Genomic DNA, 26446 nt, shown 5'->3' with positions numbered 1-26446 from the left:
AAATAAATGGAAAGACATTTTACATTCATGGACAGGAAGACAATACTGTTAAGAAGACAATACTCTCTAAAATGATTTATAAATTTGATGCAATCTCTATAAAAATTCTAGCTGCCATTTTTGCAGAAATAGGTAAGGTGATCCTACACCTACAATTCATACAGAAATGCAAGAGATCAGAACAGATAAAACAACGTGGAAAAAGAAAAATAAAGCTGGAGGACTCAAAGTTCCCAATTTACAGAACTTATAACAAAGTTATGATAATTAAGAGAGTGTGTTCTTTGCATAAAGATGGCATATAGATCCGTGGAATAGAATTGAGGGGTCAGAAATAATGCCATACATCTATAGTCAAATAATTTATAACAAGGGTGCCAAGAAAATTCAATGGTGTGCCTGGGAAAAGAATACTCTTTCAGCAAATGGTGCTGAGACAACTGGATATCCACAAACAAAAGAATGAATATGGACCCTTACCTCATACCATATATAAAACACTCAGAAATGGAAAAAAGACCTAAATATAAGAGCTAAAACTACAAATCTCTTAGAAGAAAAGACAGATATAAATCTTGGTGACCTTAGATTACCAATGGTTTCTTAGATATGACACCTAAAGCACAAGTAATCAAAGAAAAAGTAGAAAAGATAAATTAGAATTGATCAAAATTAAAGATTTTTGTTCCCAGGACACTATAAAGTTAAAAAGACAACCCACAGAATAACAGCACATATTTGGAAATCAAATATCTGAATATGCACGTAGTATACAGAAGATGTAAAGGACTCACACAGCTCAAGGACATAAAGAAAAATAACTCAATTTTAAAATGAGCAAAGGACTTGAAGAGCCATTTCTCCAAAGAAGATACACAAACTGCAGACTGGCATATGAAAAGATGCCCAATGTTATTAGTCATTAAAGAATCACAAATGAAAACCTCAAAGAGACTTCACTTTACACCTACTAGGGTTGCTATAATAAAAAAGATGGGCAATAACAAGAATTATGGAAGATGTGGAGAAATTGGACTCTCGTATATTGCTGGTGAGAAACACCAGTTAGAAAACAGTTTGGTAGTTCCATAAAAAGTTAAACAGAGTTAACACATGACTAATTCTACTCAATTGGATGTATACCCAAGAGAACTGCAAACATATGTTTAATCAAAAACTTCTACATGGATATTCACAGCAGCATTATTCATTATAGCCCCAAACAACCCAAATGTCCATCAATGGATGAATGGATAAACAAAATGTAGTATTCATAGAATGGACTATTATTCAGCCATAAAAAGGAGTGAAAAAAAAAAAAAAAAGGAATGAAGTACTAATACATACTACAACATGGACGAACCTTGTGTTCATTATGCTACATGAAAGAAGCCAGTCACAAAAAGCCACAAATTTTATGATTATATGAAATGTTCAGACAGGTCAGTCCATAGAGGCAGAAAGTAAATTAATGGTTGCCAGGGGCTGTAGGAATGACTGCTAATAGCTATGGTGTTTCTTTTTGGGGTGAAGAAAATATTCTAAAAATACATAGTGGCATAGGTTGTATGACTTTGTGAAAACACCAAAAAAAATCCCTGATTAAATACTTCAAAAAATGAATTTTATGGTATACAAAATTATAACTCAATAAAACTGTTAGAATTAAAAAAGGAAGCAGTTAGCATCATAAGTATATTTTTAACTTTAAACTTACATTTTCTGTGAGGCTCATGTTTTCTTTGCTGACATTTAACACTGTTGTCAGTAAAGCCAGATTTATGATGTTGAGTTACTTGACTTATTTCTTGAGGTAGAACTGCAACCTGAAAGTTAAAATTATAAATGATTTAAAAACAAACTCTTATAACTACTTTTCCTCAAAGTGATAAAGTATTTGGTTGTACAACTAAATAATAGGAGAGCTGACATTTGAGCTCTAACTCTAAAACCCACGTTCACAGCACCGTATCAGAAAATGTATGCCATGGGGCGCCTGGGTGGCACAGTGGTTAAGCGTCTGCCTTCGGCTCAGGGCGTGATCCTGGAGTTATGGGATCGAGCCCCACCTCAGGCTCCTCTGCTAGGAGCCTGCTTCTTCCTCTCCCACTCCCCCGCTTGTGTTCCCTCTCTCGCTGGCTGTCTCTATCTCTGTCAAATAAATAAATAAAATCTTTAAAAAAAAAAAAAAAAGAAAATGTATGCCAGAAGTTTAATTAGAAAATATTCTAGTTTTGGGTATAGTTTTTTGGGTTGTTCTATTCGATATCTACATAAAGCTATTTATTATTTGCATTGTCATATTTTGCCAATAAAGAGTTAAATTTTTTAAAAAAGACTTTTTTTTTTTTTTTTAAAGAGCAGTTTTAGGTTTACAACAAAATTAAGAGAAAGGTACTTTCTGTCTCCACATATGTATAGCATTCCCCATTATCAACATCCTCCACCAGAGTGGTACATTTATTACAACCAACGAACCAACACTGACACATCATTATTACTCAAAGGCCATAGTTTACATTGGGTTCACTCTTGCTGTTTGTACATTCTATGTGTTCAGACAAATGTATAATGACGTGTATCTACCATTATAGTATCATACAGATTATTTTCAGTGCCCTAAAAATCTTCTGTGCTCTGCCTATTGATCCTTTCCCCCTAATCCCTGGGGAACCACTGATCTGTTTACTGTCTCCATACTATTGCCTTTTCCAGAAGCTTGAATACTTTTTAAAAAATCATGTTGAATTGTCTAGAATGTGCTTATCAGATGAATACCAGGTTGCTTATTAATGCTTCACGGATTTAAGTGATATATGTGGTGGCTCATAATTCTTGGAATGTATAGGAGGAAATACAACATGACAGTGTTTAGCGGATATAAATAATGAAATAGCACCCAATAACAGGAGCAGCATGCAGAAGATTCTGAGGAAATATCAAGTGTTGAGTTCCATCTCAAGGCAATAGGCAGTAAAATGACTAGCAGAACTTGCTGGAGATCTAGGGGAGTTTTGGTAGAACACACCATTTTACCAGAGTTGGATATACTTTATATAAGAATTAGGCAGAATTAGATTACAGAAGGGGTAGATAGATATTAGTTTCAGGTGACGTTGAATTCCACTAGTACTGAACAGAGAGCCCTATTCATTCTATAATATTTGAATAACATTCTTTGGGTCGTCTGGGTGGCTCAGTTGGTTAAGAGCCTGCCTTCGGCTCAGGGCATGATCCCAGAGTGCCAGGATCAAGCCCCACATAGGGCTCCCTGTTCAAGGGGAGTCTGCTTCTCCCTCTGCCCCTCACCCCACTCTCGTGCTCTCTCTCTCTCTCCAGTAAATAAATAAAATCTTAAAAAAAAAAGTAACATTCTTTTAGGGCTGGAAAAGAGGCTGTCTAAGTCTAATGCCTTAATTTTGTACCTGAGGACACAGAGGCTCAAGGAAATTAGAGTTGCTCAATGAGTCACCAAATCTGATTTCCTGATTCTGAGTCTAGTATCAGATTTATCACACCACAGTGCCTCAGGGAATGAATGAAGTTCAAACCCAAAAGCTTTTATTAATTAGATATTTTGCCCAATTATGCCATTGGGGTAACACAGGTGAAAGGATCACCAAGAAAGATTGGGGGGGCGCCTGGGTGCACAGCGGTTAAGCGTCTGCCTTCGGCTCAGGGCGTGATCCTGGCGTTATGGGATCGAGCCCCACATCAGCCTCCTCCGCTATGAGCCTGCTTCTTCCTCTCCCACTCCCCCTGCTTGTGTTCCCTCTCTCGCTGGCTGTCTCTATCTCTGTCAAATAAATACATAAAATCTTTAAAAAAAAAAAAGATTGGGAGAGATACATCAAACAGTACTATGTAAGAAGGACAAAAAGGAAAGAGATAAGAAGGAGGAAGCACAGCTAGGAGGTTAATCTAGGTTTAGGATGACAATCTAAGGCCCAGTTGTGGCAACTGGCAAGAAATAAAAAGATCTGGAATCTCATTACAAAAAAAAAAAAAAAAAAAAACAGAGGGGGGAAAAGTAAAAAGTTTTTACTCCATGCTTTTCAGATTACATGCTTGGGGGAATGGTAGTGTTAGAAATAAGGATAAGAAGGATAAGAAGCTTTAGATGAGGTCAATTCTGAGGTGATGGTGGAGTGTCCATCTATACCTGTCTTCTAGAAAGTTGCAGCGCTTAGATTGATCCTGATTGAGACGTACGGATTGCACAGATTGAGTGGTTAAATTAGCAGCAGGGTAAGAGCCAATGTCACTAAACAATAAAACAAAAGGGGGAGGAAAAAAACAACTGTTGTTCAGTTTTTGGGAACAGTGCCCAGTGAATGGTTGGAAAAACAGAGGTTAAGAGAGAAGTTGAATAAAAAGCAAAAGGCAAGAGGGGTGTGAGGGTACTGTTTCCTTTTAATTAATTAATTAATTAATTATTTTAAGATTTTATTTATTTGACAGAGAGAGACACAGCAGAAGAGGGAACACAAGCAGGGGGAGTGGCAGAGGGAGAAGCAGGCTTCCCACTGAGCAGGGAGCCCAATGCGGGGCTCGATCCCAGGATCCCGGGATCATGACCTGAGCTGAAGGCAGACGCTTAACGACTGAGCCACCCAGGTGCCCTGGGTAATGTTTCCTTTTAGAGTATAACTCCTTGAAGAAATTGCCTATATTTGCTACCTCCAATTTTTCTTCTCCCCTTCTCTCTTAAATACACTCTTCTTGGTACTTCACTCTTACACACGCTACTGAAACTGCTGCTCTTGTCAAGATTCCCAATGACCTCAGGTGCAAAACTCTATGGTCAATTCTCAGTTTTCATTTTAACCGATCCATCGCCAGCATTTGACACAGTTGACTACTCTCTTTGACATCCATTCTTCACTTGGCATCTAGAACACCATGCTTTACTGTTTTTCTTCCTTTACAATGGCCACTATACATACATGCCCAAATTTCTCTCTCTAGCTTAGACATCCTCCATAACCAATAGAATCAATGTCCAACTCTAAATCTCTACTCAAATTTCTTTTTTTTTCTTTTTAAGATTTTATTTATTTATTTGAGAGAGTAAGCAAGTGAGAGAGCATGACCAGGGGGAGGAGCAGAAGGAGAGGAGAAGAAGACTCCTCACTGAGCAGGGAGTCTGATGTGGGGCTCGATCCCTGAACTCCGGGATCATGACGTGAGCCAAAGGCAGACACTTAACCAACTGAGCCACCCCGGCACCCCTCTACTCAAATTTCTAACTCTGTATCTCCACTTAGATGTTTAATATACATCTCAAACTTACTTTGACCAAAACTGAACTCCAGATCTTACTCCACAAATCTACTTGACTTGCAGTCTTCCCCATTTTAGGTTAACAGCCACTCTATCCTTTTAGTTACTAAGACCTTATGAATCACACTCTTTTTTTTTTTTTAAAGATTTATTTATTTATTAGACAGAGAGAGACAGCCAGCTAGAGAGGGAACACCTGATGTGGGGCTCGATCCCGGAACGCCTGGATCACGCCCTGAGCCGAAGGCAGACGCTTAACGACTGCACCACCCAGTTGCCCCATGAATCACACTCTTTAATCCATTTTTTTTTCTCTCTTAATTCATCATTAGATGGCAATTCCTTCCAAATATGCCTAGAATTTGGTCACTTCTCTAGGTTCCTACTACTCTGGTCCAAGTCAATATCAACTCTATCTTGATAATTCCAGTACTCTCCTAACTCATCTGTTTCTATCCTGGCTCCCTTACATTCTATTCTTAAGATAGCAGATAGAATGATCCTATTAAAATATAAATCAGATCACGCCATTCTGTTGCTCAAAACCCTTCACTGATTCCTCATCTCACTGAGTAAAAAACAGATCCTTATAATGACCCAGAAGGTCCTGCATGGTACCTAATTATAGTTCCTACAACTCAGCCTATTGATTCGAAATCATAATGGTCTTTTTTTCTCTTCCTTGAGTACACCTGGAATTGTCTTCCCAACAGGGTCTTTGAATATCTCTGGAATACCCTCCCCTCAGATATCTACATACTCTACTCCTTATTTCATTCAAATCTTTACTCAAATGTTACCTGATCATTCTATTTAAAACTGCAAAACTCTGCCTCCCCCTCCTGCCAACATTCTCTATCCTCCTTAGAAATTTTTCTCAAACTTTTGTATTACCATCTAATATATCATGTAATTTACTTATTTATTTATTGTCCTCTCCTCCCTAGAATACTAATTATTTGAGGGTCATCAAATTGTTTTGTTTATAGCTATATTCTCATTGCATAGAACAATGCACATGATAGGCACTCAATAAATACATGTTGAATATCAATTAATGAAATGAATGAATGATAATGAAGCATTCCAAAAAATGAATGGTTAGTGGTATCAAATAAATTAGAGAGGAAAAGAGGGTTTGAAACTCTGGCTATAGACTGCATTTAGGTAGAAAGAATTTATGGATGATCTAAGCAAAACTAAGCATATTGGCAGAAGAGACCTGTGTATTTTGTCACTCTCACTTTTTATATTTATTTTACCATCATTTCCTTTGCTATTTTCTTCTCTCCACTCTGAAAATGCCCCCATCACTGTAGGACATAGAATAAATGAGGCCTTCATGTTGCAGGCTACTGGTCTATAAGATTGAGAGAATATTCCTTCTTGACCTAAGCTGAGAAGATAGGTCAGTAACTGGCAAAAACTGTTGTAGGAATATATTCCTTACCTTTTTCCTTTTTTTGGTCTGAGTCTACTTTTTTAGCAGAATTTCCTTTTCCTTCTTAATCTCTATTAAGGAATGTGAATTTGCTCATTCCTATTTAAGACAACCAAGTGCCAGCATAAAGCTCCACATACAAGTGGAAATTAGTAAGTTAGTAATAAGTATATTAAGGCCTTTGCCGAATTTAAAATATAGTTATGATGATTTTGCAAACAACTAAAATAAAATCCAAACTGATTTAAAAGAAAAATTATCTATATTCCCTCTCATGAGTTCAAAAGCTTTTATATATGGCTGAAGAGAACTATGAAAATTCATGATTAAAACTGTTATTTCTAGAGAAAACTAGTCATTGCATACCCACAAGAGAAAAGTAAATTTTGGTTTTTTAAATTAAATGTCTATCAAACAAGGTATACTAACCTTCTCTTGTAGAGTTGGCTGAAAGTGTTGAACCTTTCCAGATCCCTGTAAGGACTGCCAAATGTTGCAAAATTCATCATCATCTTTAGTAGGTACCTGGCAAAGCACAAAAAATTTTTTAAGAAACTGAAACATGAAAAAATAAAGATTTATATTAAAAATAAAAAAATTCATTAGTTATTTAGCAATAGACAGAATATTAAATTCCATTATCTGAAATCTCAGTTCTTTTTTCTGAAACTCAGTATAGTCATCATAAAAATATTCTACTGGAGTGAAAATGGTCTTCATCATATGTAATTGGTTTTGAATGGTTCTACTGAAAACTATTTAAAGCATAACAAATGCTATGGAAGATTAAACTAAATCAATTTCCCTACCAAGAGATTTTTTTTTAGTCTTCCAATGTACCGATATCTCATTCAAGCTAACACAAAAGTAATCTAACAGATTAAAGAATCAGCTATTACTTATGAGTAACTGATTTTGTGCAGATTAAAACTCTGAAAAAATATGCACCAAAATTTAATAGTGGTTACCTATGAAATTTGATTTTTGCTTCTCTTTCCTTTGCTATTATCTCCTTATCTGTGCTTTCTAATTAGTCTATAATGAACACATATTACTTGGATTAAAATGTGGTTAAGATGTACAGACATGGAGTTAAACAAGGTTAAATGTCTCACAAAAACAATTCAATATTTGTCCCCAAAAGATAAAATAGAGGAAATCACCCATGAGTTGCAAGGGTAGGAACCTGAAAATGGCTTTTGATAAATATAATTCTCTCCTTTTTCACCTTTCAAATTCATATCATTTCATAGCAGATAGAATACAACATTTGAGTTATACAAATTTAGCTTGAAAAGTAAATATATCAAAAGAAAACGGACATTCTCCAGCTCATATTTAAAAATATATTTCTTCTTTAACTGTAATTTTATAACAGACATAGGATGCTATCAGTAGCATTCTTTTTTTTTTTTTAAGATTCTTTTTACTTGGTAGAGAGCACGAGGTAGGGGGGCAGTGAGAGAGGGAAAATCAGACTCCCCACTGAGCAGGGATCCTGATGCAAGGCTGGATCCCAGGAACCTGGGATCATGACCTGAGCCGAAGGCAGATGCCTAACCAACTGAGCCACACAGGTGCCCCAGCAGCATTCTTTACTAGCCTATTTACGTAAAACAAATCTGAAATTGACTTGAACCAAAACTTTTTAAAAAACTAAGTCAAATTAGGTTTTACTTACAAAGTCTGCCTGAGATTTATAAGGTGGCAGAAAGAAAGAAAAGACTAAGAGCCTTACTTGAGTAGGTACAAAAAGTGATTGGGGGGAATGGTTCAAGCCTCCCAAATGCCCAGAAGAAATTGATGAATTTGAGCTATAGTGATTCACGGCTGGTTGTGGTTTCACAATGGCTGTCAACTTCTGATTTCCAGTTTCAGAGCGACTCCCATGAGTAAGATTCACCAAGGCACTTGTTGGCAGTCGATAACCTCTACCAGGTGAGCACCTAAAAATAAACAGTTATTTCAGAGGGAAATAATACTAAATGTGCTAGGGAGCAGAAGAATCAAATTATTTTTTGGTGGATAGTCAGCCCATAATCTGAATCAGTAAACATTACTTTTAAATTCAGTAGAGGAAACTGAAATCATAGAAAGAACTCCATTTATAAGATAACACATTTCTGAAAAGTTTCAGAATAGTCTACTCAGTGCTACCAAGTGGGGGAAACAACTGTTCTGGAGGTGTAGTTGTGTGCAAGGGATGTGTGTGTATATGTTAGTTTGCCCTCAGAAGGCTTGCAACATAATGGTTGAGTATAACTAAAAATTTATGAATTAAATATTAAGTTTCTTTTTAAAGAATTTTGTATGGTTTGGTTTATGAGACACCAGGAGCTACCCAAACGTGGAATCATTCTGAGTGCAGCTCTCCCTACACATTAGGACAAATCTTAACTTTGATTACATTTGTCTCCTAATCAACTGCTGAGTCCAGCCCTTTTCTATCCTCACCTTTCCATCTTAAAGTTACAGATCCAGGGAGGCTTAAAACACAAGTATTTGTGATTCCTTCCTTCCTTCCTGGCCTTGACAAAAATGTTAGATATTTTAAAAAGCCTTCTTTTGTCAAAAGTTTTTAACTCTATCATCCACTTTTTCTAAGAATATAATTTTTTTAATATTGTGCGATGATGGAGAAGTAGAATTCTTTTTTTTTTTTTTAAAGATTTTTTATTTATTTATTCGACAGAGACAGAGACAGCCAGTGAGAGAGGGAACACAAGCAGGGGGAGTGGGAGAGGAAGAAGCAGGCTCATAGCGGAGGAGCCCGATGTGGGGCTCGATCCCACAACGCCGGGATCATGCCCTGAGCCGAAGGCAGATGCCCAACCGCTGTGCCACCCAGGCGCCCCGAGAAGTAGAATTCTTTTATGACAAATCTTTATAAGATCTCTAGAAAATATTTTCATTAGAACTATGCTTAAAAATTCTGCATTATAGAAATTAATATACTGCAGACAGGTAATTTTTTTACACAGCTCTCTATCAGTCCAGAAATCCCTTGCCTCTACCTAGGAGTAAAAAAAGACACTGAGTAAAAAGTTAATCATCTTAAAAATGTATCTTCAAAGGTATTAGGCTAAGGTTATTGGTAACCAAACATTTTCATGAAAAATAAAATCAGATATGGGATCCAGACTGTTGCTGCATTTGAAGAGCACAGACAGCAGAGTCTTTCAGTAACAGGCACATGTAAGTTGCAAAACAACAATAATAGCATTCTGAGAGTGATTATTTCGAAAACGACGGACAATTTTGATTTTATGCAAAGAGGCTAAACAAGAGTAATCAATTTTTTATTTAATTACTCAGTAATCAAAATAGAGAAGAAAAAGAAACTAAGCTAAATTCAGTTCAGTTTTCCAGCTAGTTTCTAGAAGGGAGAAAGAAAACCAGAAAGGACTTTATTTAATCCTCACAATAATCTAGTGAAATATGTATCTTCATTATAAATGAGGAAACTGAGGGTCAGAATGCTTTTAACTACCTACTCAAAGTAGCACAAAGGTTAAGTGACAGAACCCATTCCATGTGTCTTTCATTCTATCATAATCCTTTTTCTGTAACTTTAACTTTTCTATCAGTGCTGCCCCAAAATAAGTAAATCTCACTAAGTTAAAAACAAAAAATTCAATCCTCTTGCCTTAAACCTGCTAACCTCTAGTTACTTCTCTTTCCTTCATGGTCAAACTTCTCAAGGTCAGCTCAATTTCCTGCTTCCTCAAATCACCCCAGTGTGGCTGTGCACCCACAATTCCACTAAAATATAAATCTGTGATCATGTCACATCTCTGATTTGATGACTTCACGTTGCTTTAAGGATAAAGACCGAGATACCAAAACCATTAGCATGTCTTCAAAGTTGGCTTACACGCTCCTGCACAGTGTGGTCCTCGCTTTTCTCTCTTACTCTAATCTTACATAGTTGCTGAAGTTCAGACACACTTGCATTTTTTTTTTTTTTGACTGAATAGATCCTTTGCTGCACATGCTATTTCCTCTTCTTGACCACTTGTCATTCTTCTTTCCCTCTTCCTCCAGTTAACTATTACTCAGTCTTCAGAAGTCCCATCTTAAATACCACTTGTCAAAGAAACCTTTCTAGAAGTCATACTCTTACAGAAACTGGAACTTCTTCTTCCCAGCACTTCTCACATTTTAATTAAATAATTAATATTATCAGTTACACAATTATATTACCCACTAAAATGAAAGCTTTGTGAGACTAGAAAGCATGTCTATCTTATTCACTGTTACAACCCTAGTAGCATGTATGATGTCTTGCATATAACAGGGATTCAAACTGTGGACAAATTAACAAGTAATGTAAAGTCACCGGCCATGTGGACATATTTACAAAGTGTAATTATCATCAGGAAATACGAACCTTATTGTTAAACCTCCAGGAAATTCTTCATCAAATAATACTTCAAATAGTACATCGGCTTCTCTATTAGCTGTTAAATAAGAGAGATTAAAAAATCATATGATGAAAAATCAGCCTATAAGTTTTTGGCTTGTAAGAGGCATTATAGAAAATGGTGTAGGGGAATACAATGAACAAAAAGTAGATAAACTCATAGATTACCTTACTGGTATTAATTTAAAGTAAAATAATATTTTAAATTAGATGCCGTGAGGATATTAATTATATTTTTCTCTGTGCTTTTGTCTATGTTGGAAATTATTTACAAAATTATTTATAATAAAAGAGTATTATTAATAAAAGAGGTAACTTTAGAGTTCACAGTTTAGAAGGTCTAACAGTAAGACAGATAAAAGACAATGACGATTTGAAAGCATGGCAGTTTATTTAATAAAGGAAATAGAATGGAGAGAACAGAAATATTATTAGATAGAATTGGCAGGAATTTGTGACCTGTGTAGATAAAAAGGATAGAGATGCCAAAGATGACACCAAGGTTCTGGCTGAGATGACTTGGTAGATTGTGGATGCAAAACTGAGATATGAGACACATGAGAAAGACAGTGCAATAAACTTAGAGATAGGAACAGAGAAGAACACATTTGGCAGACAGGCTGATGAGATCTATCTGGCAAGATTAAATTTACCCGAAACAAGGTAAAGTGAAATTATTTGAATTCTAAGCCCAAATTAATAATACAGTCTATCACATTACTTCAGAATTGACTGACTGTACCCCCTTCCTTCTCCCCTCTTCTCCTCCCCTCCCTCGCTTCACCCCTGCCCCTCCCCCACCTTGATTTCTCTCCATCTTTCCCCCACACCTTTTCCACTTCATTGGTTCTGTTCCTCTAGAGAACCCTAATACAATATTTGATAATATCCTAGCCTGGGGTAGGAGTGGAGGGATGTCTATCCCCAATCCCCAGTCCTTCATTGCCCAGCTGAAACCAGGCCTGCAGAGCTCATCTATTCCCCAACATCCAGCTTATCTTTCAACCTGACACTTTTACCTGAAATCTAAATTCAAGAAAGTAAGGCTCAGTGAGAGGCAGGAGTTTTTCCTCTGAAGCCTTAAAGCTCAGCTTTTAGGTTCCCATTCCCTATCTGAGGGAGGGGTACTTCCTCAAAAGATTATTAATATTATAAAAGGTAAGAGGATTGTTCACTCCCTTCAGAGAAGCTGACTATGGAGATGAGGTCTCAGCTGAGCGCAGTAATGAAATATTCCCCTTTTTATTCCACTTCGTGGCAGACATGGTTAATCAATGACAGAGTTCTTCCCCACTCAGCATAGATACAACTTCAAAATTCTCAAGACAAAATCCCAAGCAGTCACTATTACTGATAGGAATGATGAGAAGAAAGGAAACCTCTATGTTATCAGAGTCCTAAGGCCTTATCAAGACAACTTAACAAGAATACAGTCTAATAAGCTCAGTATTTGAACAGCTGATGCAGGGGGTTGAGCAGATAGCAGCAAGAGGGTTATTTCATTATACCTATCTGGCCCTTACTAATCCTAGTCTGGACAATCAGACAAGGTTGAGTGCCTGAGACACGAAAGGACAGTGCTACCAACACCTGGACTCCTTGGCACTGGATTTGCTGCTTCAAGCTAGGCTGACTTTTTCTGGAATCTACACTGCAAAGCTGTTCACACCAGGCATCCCTTTGAAGCATATTTAGATCCTTACCTGCTTTTTCCCTTTTCCCTCCATTCTCTCATCTTTTTCTTTTTCTTTTTTTTAAATAAAAAATACATGACATAAAATTTACCACCTTAATAATTTTTAAGTGTATAGTACAACAGTGTTAACAATATGTACACACTGTTGCTTTCTGCTTAGATATAAGATGCAGAAATCTGTGTTTCACTTTACAATTATAGATACAGTTGAAGACACGCCAGGTATTGAGATATTACCCCCTTTAATTCCTATGATGGTGCCCCGAAGGCCAACTGGAACTGAAAAGTTCTCTCTCACATTTACCACACGGTCAAAGAGACGAAATTCTGCATCTCGATCAGGAATGACTCCATGTTGCTGTTCTAAAGGCTGAAGAGAAGAAAGCTTTAATTATTATTAACTCTAATTTGAAATAATTTTTCTATCACTATAACAAAAACATTTTGTTCCTTCTATACTTTCAAAATAAAAACAACTTTGAATTCTTTGATAGGAAACTTACTCTGTACAGCAAATGGGGCTTCACTGTCACTCGTACCTTCTTATTATTCTTTCTTTGCTGAAGAAAGAAAAAATTTTAAATATTTAAAAACATTAAATTATAAAATTATTGTTATTTGGCTTTACAATAAAAATATAAGATTATTACTATTCAGTTGGACATCATTATTATTCATTTTTAAAAGCCAAATGAAATGAGTAATTTAAAGAATATTTGAAGTTCTTCGGATATAGCAGGGAGGAATAATAAATTCTTACTTAAAAAAATTTTTTTTAAAGATTTTATTTATTTGTGAGAGAGAGAACACAAGCAATGGGGAGAGGGAGGGGAAGAAGAAGACTCCCTGCTGAGTGGGGAGCCTGAAGCAGGGCTTGATCCCAAGACCCCAAGATCATGACCAGAGCCAAAGGCAGATGCTTAATCAACTGAGCCACCCAGGCACCCCTTAAAATTTTTTAAAATTTTTTGTTGAAGTATAAGGCATAGAAAAATGCAAAATTGTATGCATACAGCCTGATGAATTTTTATAGTATGAGTGATCTATTTATAACCATACTGAGTTCAAGAAAGAGAACATTACTAAGCACAACATAAGAACTCCTGTATTCCTTCCCAGTTATTACCTTCCCTAAAGTAACCTTACTGCTAACAAAAGATTAATCTGTTTAGAACTTTATGTAAATGCTATCCTATTCAAATGCTTTTTACTCTAAAAAAATTATATATGATGGTCAATGATGACCTTTATTTAAGGGAAAAAAAAGTATAAAGTACTGATCTATGACAACACTGTGGATTTTATGGCTACTTATAAAAATTAAGGTGGTACTGATTTAACAAAGCCCTTGCTTTTGTAATCTATTACGAAATTGAGTTTGATGTTTAATTTTTGATCATCTAACAAATGCTGGAAGAAGAATTCTGTCCCATCTTCACTGCTTGTTAATTTTGTGAACTCACACTCAACTTAAACATCAGCCTCCTTCTACTGTAAAACAGAAATAACATTACCTGTTCTACCTAATAAAACCATGAGAATAGTTTATATCCACTGCAATCCATAACTACCATTCACATTAAATATTTTTTAAGTGAATTCTTACCAACTAAGAAAAATGGCAACAGTTTACTTATTTTGCAGCCACCTATCTTTAGAACATACCTTACGGAAATAAGTGCAAAAGGGCATAAAACAACTCCAAGCTACAGAGACTATACATTATAGAGTTCATGTATATATATTGCAAAATGCTCAAGCCTTTAAACAGATCATATTATCTTTTATTATAAAGGCATTTCATTTATTCTTTCAACAAATCTTTACTGAGTTCCATTTATGTGCCAGGTATTGATCTAGGTGCTAAGGATAAAACAGTGACCTGTTTCTTTACTCTACTTAGGGAGACATACAAGCAAAAAAATATTTGATGGTAAAAAGCATAGAGAAAAAATAAAGCAGGTAAGGGGGATCAGCGGTGTGGAGAGAGATTGCAATTTTAAATAGAATGAATAGTGAAGGCAGTACTGACAGGATATCTATGCTTTCAGCCCACAGCTGACTAGGAATAATAGGGTACAACTGGTGCCCCTGATAACAGCAAGAAGAAGAAAAAATAAATATAAAGTAATTTTAAAAAGCAGATCCCAAACTTGTGCCTGGAGTACTGTATATGAAAAAAACAACCCATATGCTTTAATATATCTCTAGGCATTAGTACATTATAGCACTGATTAGAGGACATGGCAATCAAACCTGATTTATTAAGCAAATTAATAAACCAAGGAATTTTCACAGTAGGCGCTAATCCACAGCTATGAAATGAAAAGTTCTGGGGTCTGGCTATTCAAAATGTGATCATCTGGGAGCTTGTTAGAAATGGAAAATCTCAAGCATAAAATAAAATTTGGGGGCTTAGAGTAATAAACCTTTATTAAGTGGAAAACTCATTTCAAAAACAATGCTATACAAATGGATTTTACTCTAGGTTGAAAGACAAAGAGAAATGCAGGTTAAAAAAAATGAAATGCAGGTTTCTCTCTGAGTATCAATGACCTTTCAAAAAATCAAACTCTTGGCTCTAAGCCTTATATTTTTTCCTAAAGAGAAAAAGAGTCATCCAGTAATAATTTTCCAGACTGTCTTCACAGCTCTTGAATGTGGTAAGAGAAATCAAATAATAATAGTCAAGCATTGTTAGGCATTAAAAACAGGCACTATTAGAAGGAGTTTACATATTTACCTTAGTTAATCCTTTTGATGACCCTATGAAGTAGGTACTATTTTATTCTCATTTTACCACTGAGGAAATAGAGGCATGGAAAGTAAGTGTCTTAAGTATGTTGCCTAAGGTTAAGAGCATTCAAAGAGAAATGGGGGAAAATGGCTTCAGAGCCCATTTCTTAACTTAATCTGCTATTAGATTGCTATGTTAGCAAAGCAACATCATTTTAATAAAAAGGCAAAAGTGTGGAAAATAAAATCAACAGTTAAAAAAGGGAACATAATCAATCCATTTTCCGTTATGTCAAGACAGAGGATCAAAGTAAGTAAAATAGTTAAGCCTACACAGAAGATTATTGCTTTTTAAAATCAAGACATAAAAAAACAGGAAAGATTAAACAGAAGTTCAAAAATACTGAATATGTTTGTGGGTGGGAAAGTACATTTTAGAAGGGATTCTGTACAAGTGAATTAAACACAATGTTTATGGTTCTATAAAAAGAACTATGTCTTTAAAGAACTTAGAATAGGAAGGAAGAACGGATTAACCTTATTTCTAATCACAAACTTTGTATTTTGGCTAGAATTACGGAATATTAATTCCTAAAATTAGAAACACCATTAGGACATAAAATTTAAATGTTACAGCTTTTATATATTAAAGCACATTTCTTTTTGTTCAGATAAACTCATAAATGGCCACTGGAAATGGCTGGAACATTTTTTTAAACTACAGCATTACCTGACATAAATTAGAATCACTAGTTATGTTTTATTTGGTTGAAACAAAAATAAATTATTTGTAGAACGATATACAGTCCATTTAACTTCAAATCTCATCAATCACCTTGGTTATTGAAAATTAGTACCTTGCACTTTTCGACTTCTTCCTCAATTTTCTCAACAATAGCTGCATCCAGAATTTGTAAATCACAAGAAGAACGAGACAAGGTACTGACAGGATGTCCCTTTAGCCAAGTAATAATTTCTTGAACTTTCTCAGCACTACATTAAAAACAGTAATTTTTTTCACAATGATTAAAACTTTCTGAGGGTTTATATAAAAGGCCTAATATAAATTTTCTGAGGGCCGTAAATTACAAAAGACATCAAATACATAATAATTAATCACTAAACTTAACTGGGACTAGTTATAAATCTAATATTAACATGGACATATAACTTCTCAGTAATTAAAAACCCCCCACAAAATTATATAAAAGTACTTTAAATAAAAGTACTTTACTGATATAAGTGAAATGAATTATATGAAGATCTTAAAGCAAATATATATATATATATTTGAAGCTCTACCCACAAAAGTAATATAGATTCTTGATAAATTAGCTACTGTACCCTTCACTGGAACCACTAAGCTGAACTATGAGCCAATAAATACCACAAATTTTGCTTACCCATTCTCATTTTCTCCAGGCCAAATGTCATCTTCATAGAATACATCCTCCTGGCTGTTTTTGGCTATATAACTAAATAGTTCTGGAGCTCTAGCCAAACAAACAAAAATACTGCTTAGAAAATATATATGGTTAACTTCACATAAACTTTCTATCACATAATTTTGGATCCCAAGGGGACATGTAAAACATACTGAGGACTGATTGTTACTTACAGAGTATTAATAAGGGATAGAGACTTTCAAATGATTTGAAAGTATTCACAGGCCCTCAAAAAACTCTCAGTAGCTGAGGGAGAAATGATTCAATTCATAAACTGTAATAAACTTTAATTACTTATAAATTTCAATTACTGACTCTACTCTCAGATCACGATAGGTGATAAATGGACAAAAATAGTAACTACATGTTCATTTTCCAATTTTCATAACAAAGCTGGAGCATCCCACAATAAAGAAAATTAAAATACACTAAAATTTTCTTCTGCTATTCCTCAAAACTCCACTACTTCCTGAATAGTGCAGGACTTTTAAGTACACATAGCAGATTGAACATATGTGCTTAATTTTTGCTCACTTCCAAACCTACTAAATAAAGAGTAAAGTATAAAATAGGGCATAGACCCAGAAAGGCATGAAAAGAGAAGTGGGGAGTCTGATAGCATATATGAGTTCCTAACAAAATTTTAGAAACTGGATGGGTAAGTATCAACTGGTTTGAAAGATAGGAAAAAGCTGCACCCTAAGCAACCAGGGTGGGAAGTCAACAAGCAAGATGATTTAAACTGTGCAAGTCTGCAAAAGCTCAGGAATTATGGACTCCAGGTATATTTTAATGCCATAGTATGGGCAGGGTGAAGTTTACTAGGCTTTTAGTTGAAAATTTTGTATCATAAGCAGTTGGATGATCATGGGCTTACTCACCTTCAGCCCAGCATAAGACCTGTCTGTAGTTTGTCTTTTGGAGAGGTTGAACAGGGGATGCTTTAGCTGTAGGTATACAAGGTACAGGGAGATGGGTGTGCAGGACATGAGGAGATGATAGGGAATTAATGAAAGTATAACTACTATATAATGTGTTGCTAGGAAGCAGGCTAGGAAGTGTAACTTCTTTAGGAAGCACACTCTTGAGATGAAAGTAAGCAAGAAGAAAGTTTGTCAGAGAGCTCTTGTGGAATCAACACATGTAGAAGGGAAGGAAAAAAGGAAGGAAGCAGAATTGGGCAGGGAGAAGGTGGGCTGTGATCCACTGTTAATGAACTCCTTGGTCAGTCCCACAGAGATCTCAAACTAGGATGGCCCTTCAGACCTATCCAGAACTAGGGCGATCAGGTCAGCTGGGTCTTTCACACCTCCTTGTAGATCAGGTGTTGCATCTGTGACTGTTGTGGGAGGGGGACATAACTTTAGGTGAGGCAGTTCTCGTCTGCAAGGCAATTTCTGAAGAGAGCTCACAGCTGAGGGCTGTCAGACAACAGCATTTTAGCTGCCATAGAAATAAGTCCTTTAAAGGGAGGTTTGGAGGGCATTTCATAGTATCCAATAACAAGATCCCTTTTCCCTGGTTAATATCCAAAACACTGGAAGTCAGTTTTGTTCCTCACATCTGTCCTCCAAGGAAAAGACTAGAGGATACCTCTCTAGGAAAACTAGTCAGCCCGAGAGAAAATAAACACATATAGGTAGTAATATTTGGAGGTCCTCTGCAGAAGTAGCAAAGTTCCACGTGACAAGCACACTAAATTTCCAATCAGCTTTTTAGTGCCTCATTCTTACCACCAAAAACAAGTAAAAAAAAAAATCTTTAATATGAAAGGTGAAATAAAAAACGAGCAATTTGAAGAAAACAGAAAACATAGAGAATAAAAGAAAAACGAGAACTACCATCTTCAGAGAAAAAGACACTGTAAAAAAGGAATGTCAGAGAATAAGGACACACTTTTAGAAATTAAAAATGATTAAATCAAATAAAAATAAAAATGCTATAAGTTGAAGACGTCTCCCACAGAGTAGGACAGAAGTATACAATATAGAAAATGGGTGAGAAGAGATAACAAACTTAAGAGGATTAATCCAGAGGTCTATCATCTAACAGAAGTCTCAGAAAGAACAGAAAAAAAGGAGAGGAGGAAATTATCAAAGAAATAATACAAGAAATTTTCTCAGAATGGAAGGGCATCAGTTAAGTGTGAAAGGACTCAACACCTAAGCAAAGAAAGAAGACCCATACCAAGGCACACATCATCACATTATTAAAACAGCACTGGTAAAGAGAAGATACTGAGAAGATTTCAGAACACGAAAACATCACATGCAAAGATTCAGAATCACAATGGCATAGGACTTCTCACCAGCAAAGGAAACAAAAAGGGAAGAGAGCAGTACTTTTCAAATTCTGAGGTAAAATAATCTCCAATCTAGGGTTCTACACCCAGGCCAGCTATCAATCAAGTCTGGTTAAGGAAGACTAAAGACATTTCCAGACACACAAGCTCTCTCAGGAAGCTACTGGATTAAGTGCTCCATCAAACTGGAGACATAAACCAGAAAAAGTAAGGTATGAAAGTCAGGAAATAAAGAAATCCTACAAAGCAGAATGGTGAAGGGAATTCCTAGGATGATAGTAGAGAGGAACTCTAGAATGAGAGCTGTGTGATAGCCCTAGAAAACAATTAGCTTACACTGAAGCAGGAGGATAGAAGGTTTCAAGTAGGAAGTCTAGAAGAAGAAAACGGAACTGAGAGATCTCCTGATCTGTCTGACCATATGAAGACTTCCAGCTATAAAAAAAGAATTTAGGGCTGAATTAGTTATGTGAATATAGACAATAAGCAAATGACTAAACAAGATGGGGAAAACAAAAATGTGTACAAGAAAGGAAATGCAACTATAATACTCTACAAGGTCCACCTGTGACCACTTACATTATCTTAATCAAGTAAACCTTAAATACAGATTTAATACAACTATAATGAAAGGGGAAATGTGTGTATACACACACACACACACACACACACACACACACACACAAACACACGTGTGGAGGGAGGTGAGGAAATAGAAAGGGGATGTAGTAGAAGAGAGCTAAAGCTTCATCTTTCATGGTTCGAAACCAATGCATATGTCAAGTTGAAAAATCATGAAAAAGTAGGGCAAATACAACATTTTAAAGAAATATGGAAGTGAACAGAAGAAATAAATTTTCAGATGTAATATAGGAGTTGAATTGGGTTCCTTCCCAAAAAAGACAGATTAAAGTCCCACTCCTACTACCTTCAGAATGTGACTTTATTTGAAAATAAGGTTATTATTGAGGTTATAAAATAAAAACAGGCCTTTAGGGTGGGCCCTAATTTAACATGACTGTGTCTTTATGAAAAGAGGAAATTTGGACACAGAGACAGAGGAAAGATAATGTGAAGATGAACAGGGAGGACACATGTGAAGATGGAGGACTGGAGTAATGCATCTACAAAGTTAAGAACAAATGTGTGAGGCTACAAAAAGCTAGCAAAGACGCATGGAATGGTTCCTTTCCTACCATCTTCATAGGAAGCATGGTCCTACCAAACACCTTAGATTTGGGTTTTGGACTTCTGGTCTCCAGAATTGTGAGACAATAAATTTCTGTTGTTTTAAATCATCCAGTTTGTGCTACTTTGTTACGACAGCCCTAGTAAACTAAGAGGATCCTCAAATACAAGGTTAGAAACCAGCAGGACCAAGGAATTCACAACCAATGTGAATGAGAAGTAAACGTTTTCCCTATAAATCTTTGTCACTGAGTAACTCAGTTAATCTCAATACACAGTTTTCTCATTTTTATAATGAGGAGCTGAGATTTATTGATTTCTTAGCCCATTTCAGGATAAAATTCAATAATTTTAGGACAGTAATCTATTATCTGGTTGGAGTTTTAAGACTCAGAAAATCCACTGTGCGAAGAGTTGTTTTGTTTATCCACACCAATCCTCTTACTACTAACACAGACATGCAAAGTAGTGAATAATTTATGACAGCAAGTTAAGGAAAATTTTCATTAAAAGGAGGCCAAGGAGCACCTGGCTGGCTTAGTTGGCGGAAAGTGCAACTCTTGATCTCAGGGTTGTAGGCTCGAGCCCCACGTTGGGTATAGAAATTACTTTAAAAAAAAAAAAAAAAAAACCTCAAAAAAAATTTAAAAATTAAATAAAAGAGGCCAGTTCTCATCATCTTTTTTCATTTTAAATAATATACAGTATTTTTCTATTTTCTTTTAGCTAATAGTTATGATGTTCCATGACACAAAATTAAGTTTCTATGTAATATGTCACATTTTACCAAAGGAAATATTTTTCATCTAAAACTGGTATCAGCAAAGCAAAATAGTTACTACAGTCCTACATTTTTGGATGTTTAGTAGGATCTTGTTAGGCACTTACCTCTCTAAGTACTCTGCAAGAAGTTGTTCTGCTGCAGATGAATACATCCACTCACTTCCAACTTTCTTAGTATATCCGGGTACCTCTTCATTTTTTTTGTTGAATTTGAGATTCAAACCCACATTTGCTTTATGGTCTCCATGAGGGCTGAATTTAAATCACACACACACACACACACACACACACACACACACACACACACGTTTTAAAATTTTCTTCAAAGAATACAAAGGTTTGCTTTCAATTCTTAGAAAAACTTAGTTCTGATTGTTCTTCTATAGTTTTCATGGTTATTTCCAAAGTAGCAGTAATTGAAAGACTAGAGGAAAGGCTTCAAAACCCAAGTTAACAAACCATATAAATAGATTATGTAACTAGAGAAGAGAATGAAATAAGAAAATGCAGGGAAATATATTATTGAGATTCACACACACCTTCTGATACCTTTTTTCAAGGTTCAATTTGTTATCTGCTAAAAATAAGAACTGTCTTTCCAAACACCTAAAACATGTGCCATTTAGATGAAAGATCACCATCAGAGGAATTTATGCATAATTTTTAAAGAAAATTCAGAGCAATTAATAAAAGAAAATAAATACCAAAATATTAACCAGTTTATCTTTATCATTTAATTTTTTTCTGCCACTTTAAGTAAATTTCTCTAACATAAACTTACTTTCTCCTAGATCCTCTTCCAATAAAAATACTTCCTGTAAACCTTGAAACAAGGTATCCACTCACTCCAAGGCGACTGGCCAACACATATCCTGGGTTGTACTTTATAGAATATTTCTTTAAATATAAAAACAAAAAGGTCAATTATGGAAACACAAAGCATCAAATGTTATTTCTTTACCTTTAAAATCTGGAGATAATCAAGACATCACTAACCATTGGAATGTGGCAATATAAGGATTCTCAAAAGTAAGTGATCCATTTCCCCTTTTTTTTTTTGAAAGGATCTGTAGGCAGAATTTTTCTGCTCCTCTCTCTCCTTAAAGGACAGAATTCCCAAGGATGGATGAAAGGGGGAGGAAATACACAATTCGTGAAACTGTCTCAAGAAATAAAGTCTATTGTAAGTCTAAATGGCAAACTCTGCAGGCAAGAACTATTTTTTAACATTAATTTTCATATTCCAAGTAGGGACTAGTAAAGTACCTGGGACATAATGAGGCCTTGATGATTATTACATTGAACTAAAACATGAGTATGTCATCAAAACAGTTGCTACTGAGCAAAATTAAAAATGTTCTTCATATATGAATATAAGTAATATTCATTTCCCCTAATATTTACTATCATATGAAAGTAAGAAGTATGTATAGGCTTATAGCTAATACAGTCAAAGATATATAACCTTAATTTGTGTACTTAAGGGAAGAAACTATAAGGATTAAAAAAAAGTATCAGAGCATATAATTTTTAACCAGGAAGCAAATTACAAATCCAATACCAAAATAAGCTACAATATAATCCTAACATAATGTACATAATAATAACACATACTTATTTTATATGGATTTCATATACTATATTCATATGAATGTGTATAAATATAACAAATATACATTTACATGAATTATATGCATATTTTATATGTCTAAAATAACCCCCAAATGGATAAATTTTTTTAGCTGCATGTAATATATAAATTCATTATTAAAATATGTTAATATCCTAGTAAAGAATGCAGTATAGTTATTCCATCAAGAGCATTATTAGATTTAGAAATAATACAGACAAATCATATATGCTTTCCAGAATACGAAGAATTAAGGTAGTAGTTTTCTATCACAGGTAGTCCCACTTATTTTTTTTTTAACGATTTTATTTATTTATTTGACAGAAAGAGAGAGAGACAGCCAGAGAGAGAGGGAACACAAGCAGGGGAAGTGGGAGAGGAAGAAGCAGGCTCCCAGCAGAGGAGCCTGATGCGGGGCTCAATCCCAGGACCCTGGGATCACGCCCTGAGCTGAAGGCAGACACTTAACGACTGAGCCACCCAGGCTCCCCTCACTTATTTTTCTAATAAGTATCTGGAAATGTATAGGGGGACATCATTCAGTTATTGGCATGGGCTACTAACATTTAGTGTCCAGGAGACAAAGATGCCAACTATGCTGTCACATATAGGACAGTCCTATTTTACGCATAGTTGTCATATCCAAAATACCAATGGTATTCCTTTTGAGAAATATTTGGTTATGGTATAATTAAAATTGATGAAGATCATCACAAATATTCTAGAAAATGTAAAATAAAAAGCAGAGAACATTGGGGTAGAGAAAGAAGGCTTGGGCAGAAGTTAAAGAAGGTATGTAAAGAAAAAAGAGAGCATAGCGGAGAAGGCATGCCTAGCAACACTGTACATTAGAGGTGGGCAGGTTCATCCAGGTCTAGAAAAAGCTCGGGATGAAGGTACATAAATAAGTTCTTCTATCTCCACCAACTCCCAGAACAGAGAGCTCCAGTATCTTTATAAAATGGAACACTCTCCTGGTTTCCTGACTGTGCTTTCTGAATTCTTTCTCCAAATGACACCTCATGGTATGAATTTAGGGACTTGTCTGCCTTCCATAAAGTTTCCTCAAGTATATGCTGATGTTCAATGCCTTGAGTTCATTTTACAGGATATAAAGCTTTAGAATTTACTATTAGAGAAAATAAAAGTGTAAGGATCAATAGCTGGCTGATGGTGAATTAATTTCAGTCAAATTAATTATCTAATCAGTCAATAAGAATAAATAACAGATATCAGAATCCTCCTATTGTAATAGGGAAAAATAAAGAGGCCTAAAAAAAGGATGCTGTGAATTTAAATGCAGTTTCCCATTTTTTTCTACTGATTGTTTATCTTTAGCTTCCATTGCAGAAAGGCCATTACTTGTAACTAAAAATGTAGGCTTTGATTATGAAAAGTTTATTTTAAAAAATCTTAGTCTATTCCCAGAGGGTAGGCTAAAAAATGTGCCCCTTCTTAAGCCTGAACATGATAAACCATAAAAACTGTTATAGATTAATAATGGGATTTCAGTGATTGTTTTCCCCTGAACATTTGCACGAAATTTGAGCAGATTCCCCACACTCATTTTTAAATGCTAGATGCAACTGTGAAATAATTTAATCAGTACTGAATAAAATATTTATAATATATTCAGAGGAGGTGGTAAAAATATGTAAAAATATGCTTCTAACACTTTTAAAGTTTATCAATTCTAAATTAAGCAATATGGACTATGGTACTCACATGCTGGTTCTGTATTAAAGCATCAAGATTGGGTTCACATGGAATGCTGAAAACCACACGAATCCTACCTTCTGTAATCACATCCCCTGAGTCCTGAACCTTAGAGGGAAAAAGAAAATCACAGTATGTTTTAGTCTCTTCCACTACATTTTATTTACTTTTCTACTTATTTGAACAGTGTTTATTTCTGAAATACAGTAAGACAGTATAAAGTTGGATACTGGAGATTTCTTAGAATTTATAAATGAATGTGATTATATTGTAAGTTTGAGTCATTGTACATTGCTTTAATAGCTACTAGCCAGTTTTTTTTCTTTAAATTAACTTTTTATTTGCAAATAACTTTAAATATCAAAAAGTTGCAAACATAAGAACAGGTCAAAGACCACTTGTGAAACATTTACCTACATGTTAACATTTTACTCCATCTGCTTTAAAATTTGTACTCTGTGTATTTACATACACATAATTATTTTTTTTTGAAATTTTTGAGGGTATATTACATATATCATGTCCCTTACCTTTAATACCCTTTAATATTTTGGTGTATATTTCTTAAGAAGAAGGATATTTTATTATATAACCACAGTACAGTTACTAAGTACATTCATTTACATTGATAAAATACTTCAATCTACTGTTCATATTCCAATTTTGTCACAGTTGACCTAAAATTGTTCCTATATTATAATAAAACCCTTTTCTCCCTACAACACAGAATCCAAGCTAGGATCAGACATTGCAATTAGTTGTCATATCTCTCTAGTTCCTTAAATCTAGACTATATCCAAAGTGTTTGTCTTTTATAATATTGACATTTTTGAAGGATAAGGTCATTCTTCCCTCTTCATCCTGCCTTTAAAAACAAAAGTTCCTCGTTTTGGATTTGTCTGATGCTTCCTTATGATTAAGTTAAGCTCATATATTCTCAGCCAGAGCAGTGCATGGTGATGTGCCCTAAGGCATCACATATGGAGGTACATGATATTGCTCAATTTCTTCACTGTCCAATTCGTTTTTTTTCCTCTTACAGTAATTAACGGTCTGTGGGAAGACACTTTCTAAGGGCATGAAAATATCCTACTCAGATAAAAAAAAAAATTCCCCCTAGATTTAGTTTCCAATGATGATTGTTGCTTGATTCAATCTTTATTGTGACACTTATAAAATGAAGGTTTTCCAGCTCTAGCACTCTCTCCATTTACCTTTGACATGATATTATAAGTAAGAGCCCTTCCGTTCCCTATTATTTATTATCACTGTGGAATCATTAATTCCTATCCCCCACCAATGGTTTATAATCCATTACTGTACTTTATTATTTTGGTACTCAAACTGTCTCAGATTTGGCCAGTTTGGTAGGAGCCCCTTTAACCTGGTTAAATGTATTTATGTGATATGGTCCCATCACTCTTTTGAGCACTTCTTACTTTCTGGGATAACAAGTGGTTCCAGGCTTATCTTGTACCTACCCTGGTGCAGCCCTGTAATGGGCCATGTCTCTGAGAAGCTTTCACTGGCGTATGTTATTAGAGGTCAAACCTGGAGATTATATGTGTTCACTGCTACCAGAGTATCTTTGCTTCTTATCCTTTTGAGCAAATAGAGCTAGAAAATATGTGCATGTACAGGCATATATGCATTCATACACAAATATACATATATATCTTTATAATGTGCCTATATACATATGTATACACATGTATGTATTTTAAGAATCATGAGTTCACATTAATACCTTCAATTCTAATCTGTCCCCACAGATTCTTCCTTTCATTCTTCCATTTCATATTT

General features: G+C 35.2%; 1 protein-coding gene across 5 annotated transcripts in view; it reads right to left on the bottom strand.

Annotated features, from left to right (window-relative positions):
* Positions 1-26446, bottom strand: part of XRN1 (5'-3' exoribonuclease 1) — a 107131-nt gene that overhangs the window by 22469 nt on the left and 58216 nt on the right. For all 5 annotated transcript variants that reach the window (XM_008707732.2, XM_008707741.2, XM_040636715.1 and 2 more), the window contains 11 exons: positions 24653-24751; positions 22079-22194; positions 21403-21549; positions 16983-17072; positions 16437-16572; positions 13347-13403; positions 13081-13213; positions 11115-11184; positions 8463-8670; positions 7154-7249; positions 1718-1826 (listed from right to left, as the gene is read on the bottom strand). In XM_008707732.2, coding sequence (XP_008705954.2) covers positions 1718-1826; positions 7154-7249; positions 8463-8670; positions 11115-11184; positions 13081-13213; positions 13347-13403; positions 16437-16572; positions 16983-17072; positions 21403-21549; positions 22079-22194; positions 24653-24751 — 1261 coding nt within the window. The remainder of the gene's footprint in view (positions 1-1717; positions 1827-7153; positions 7250-8462; positions 8671-11114; positions 11185-13080; positions 13214-13346; positions 13404-16436; positions 16573-16982; positions 17073-21402; positions 21550-22078; positions 22195-24652; positions 24752-26446) is intronic.

This window comes from Ursus maritimus, unplaced genomic scaffold (assembly GCF_017311325.1).
Source record: "Ursus maritimus isolate PB19 unplaced genomic scaffold, ASM1731132v1 scaffold_20, whole genome shotgun sequence".
Taxonomy (NCBI): domain Eukaryota; kingdom Metazoa; phylum Chordata; class Mammalia; order Carnivora; family Ursidae; genus Ursus; species Ursus maritimus.
Note: the sequence above shows the minus strand (reverse complement) of the source record. Positions and strands in the feature narration are given on the sequence as shown.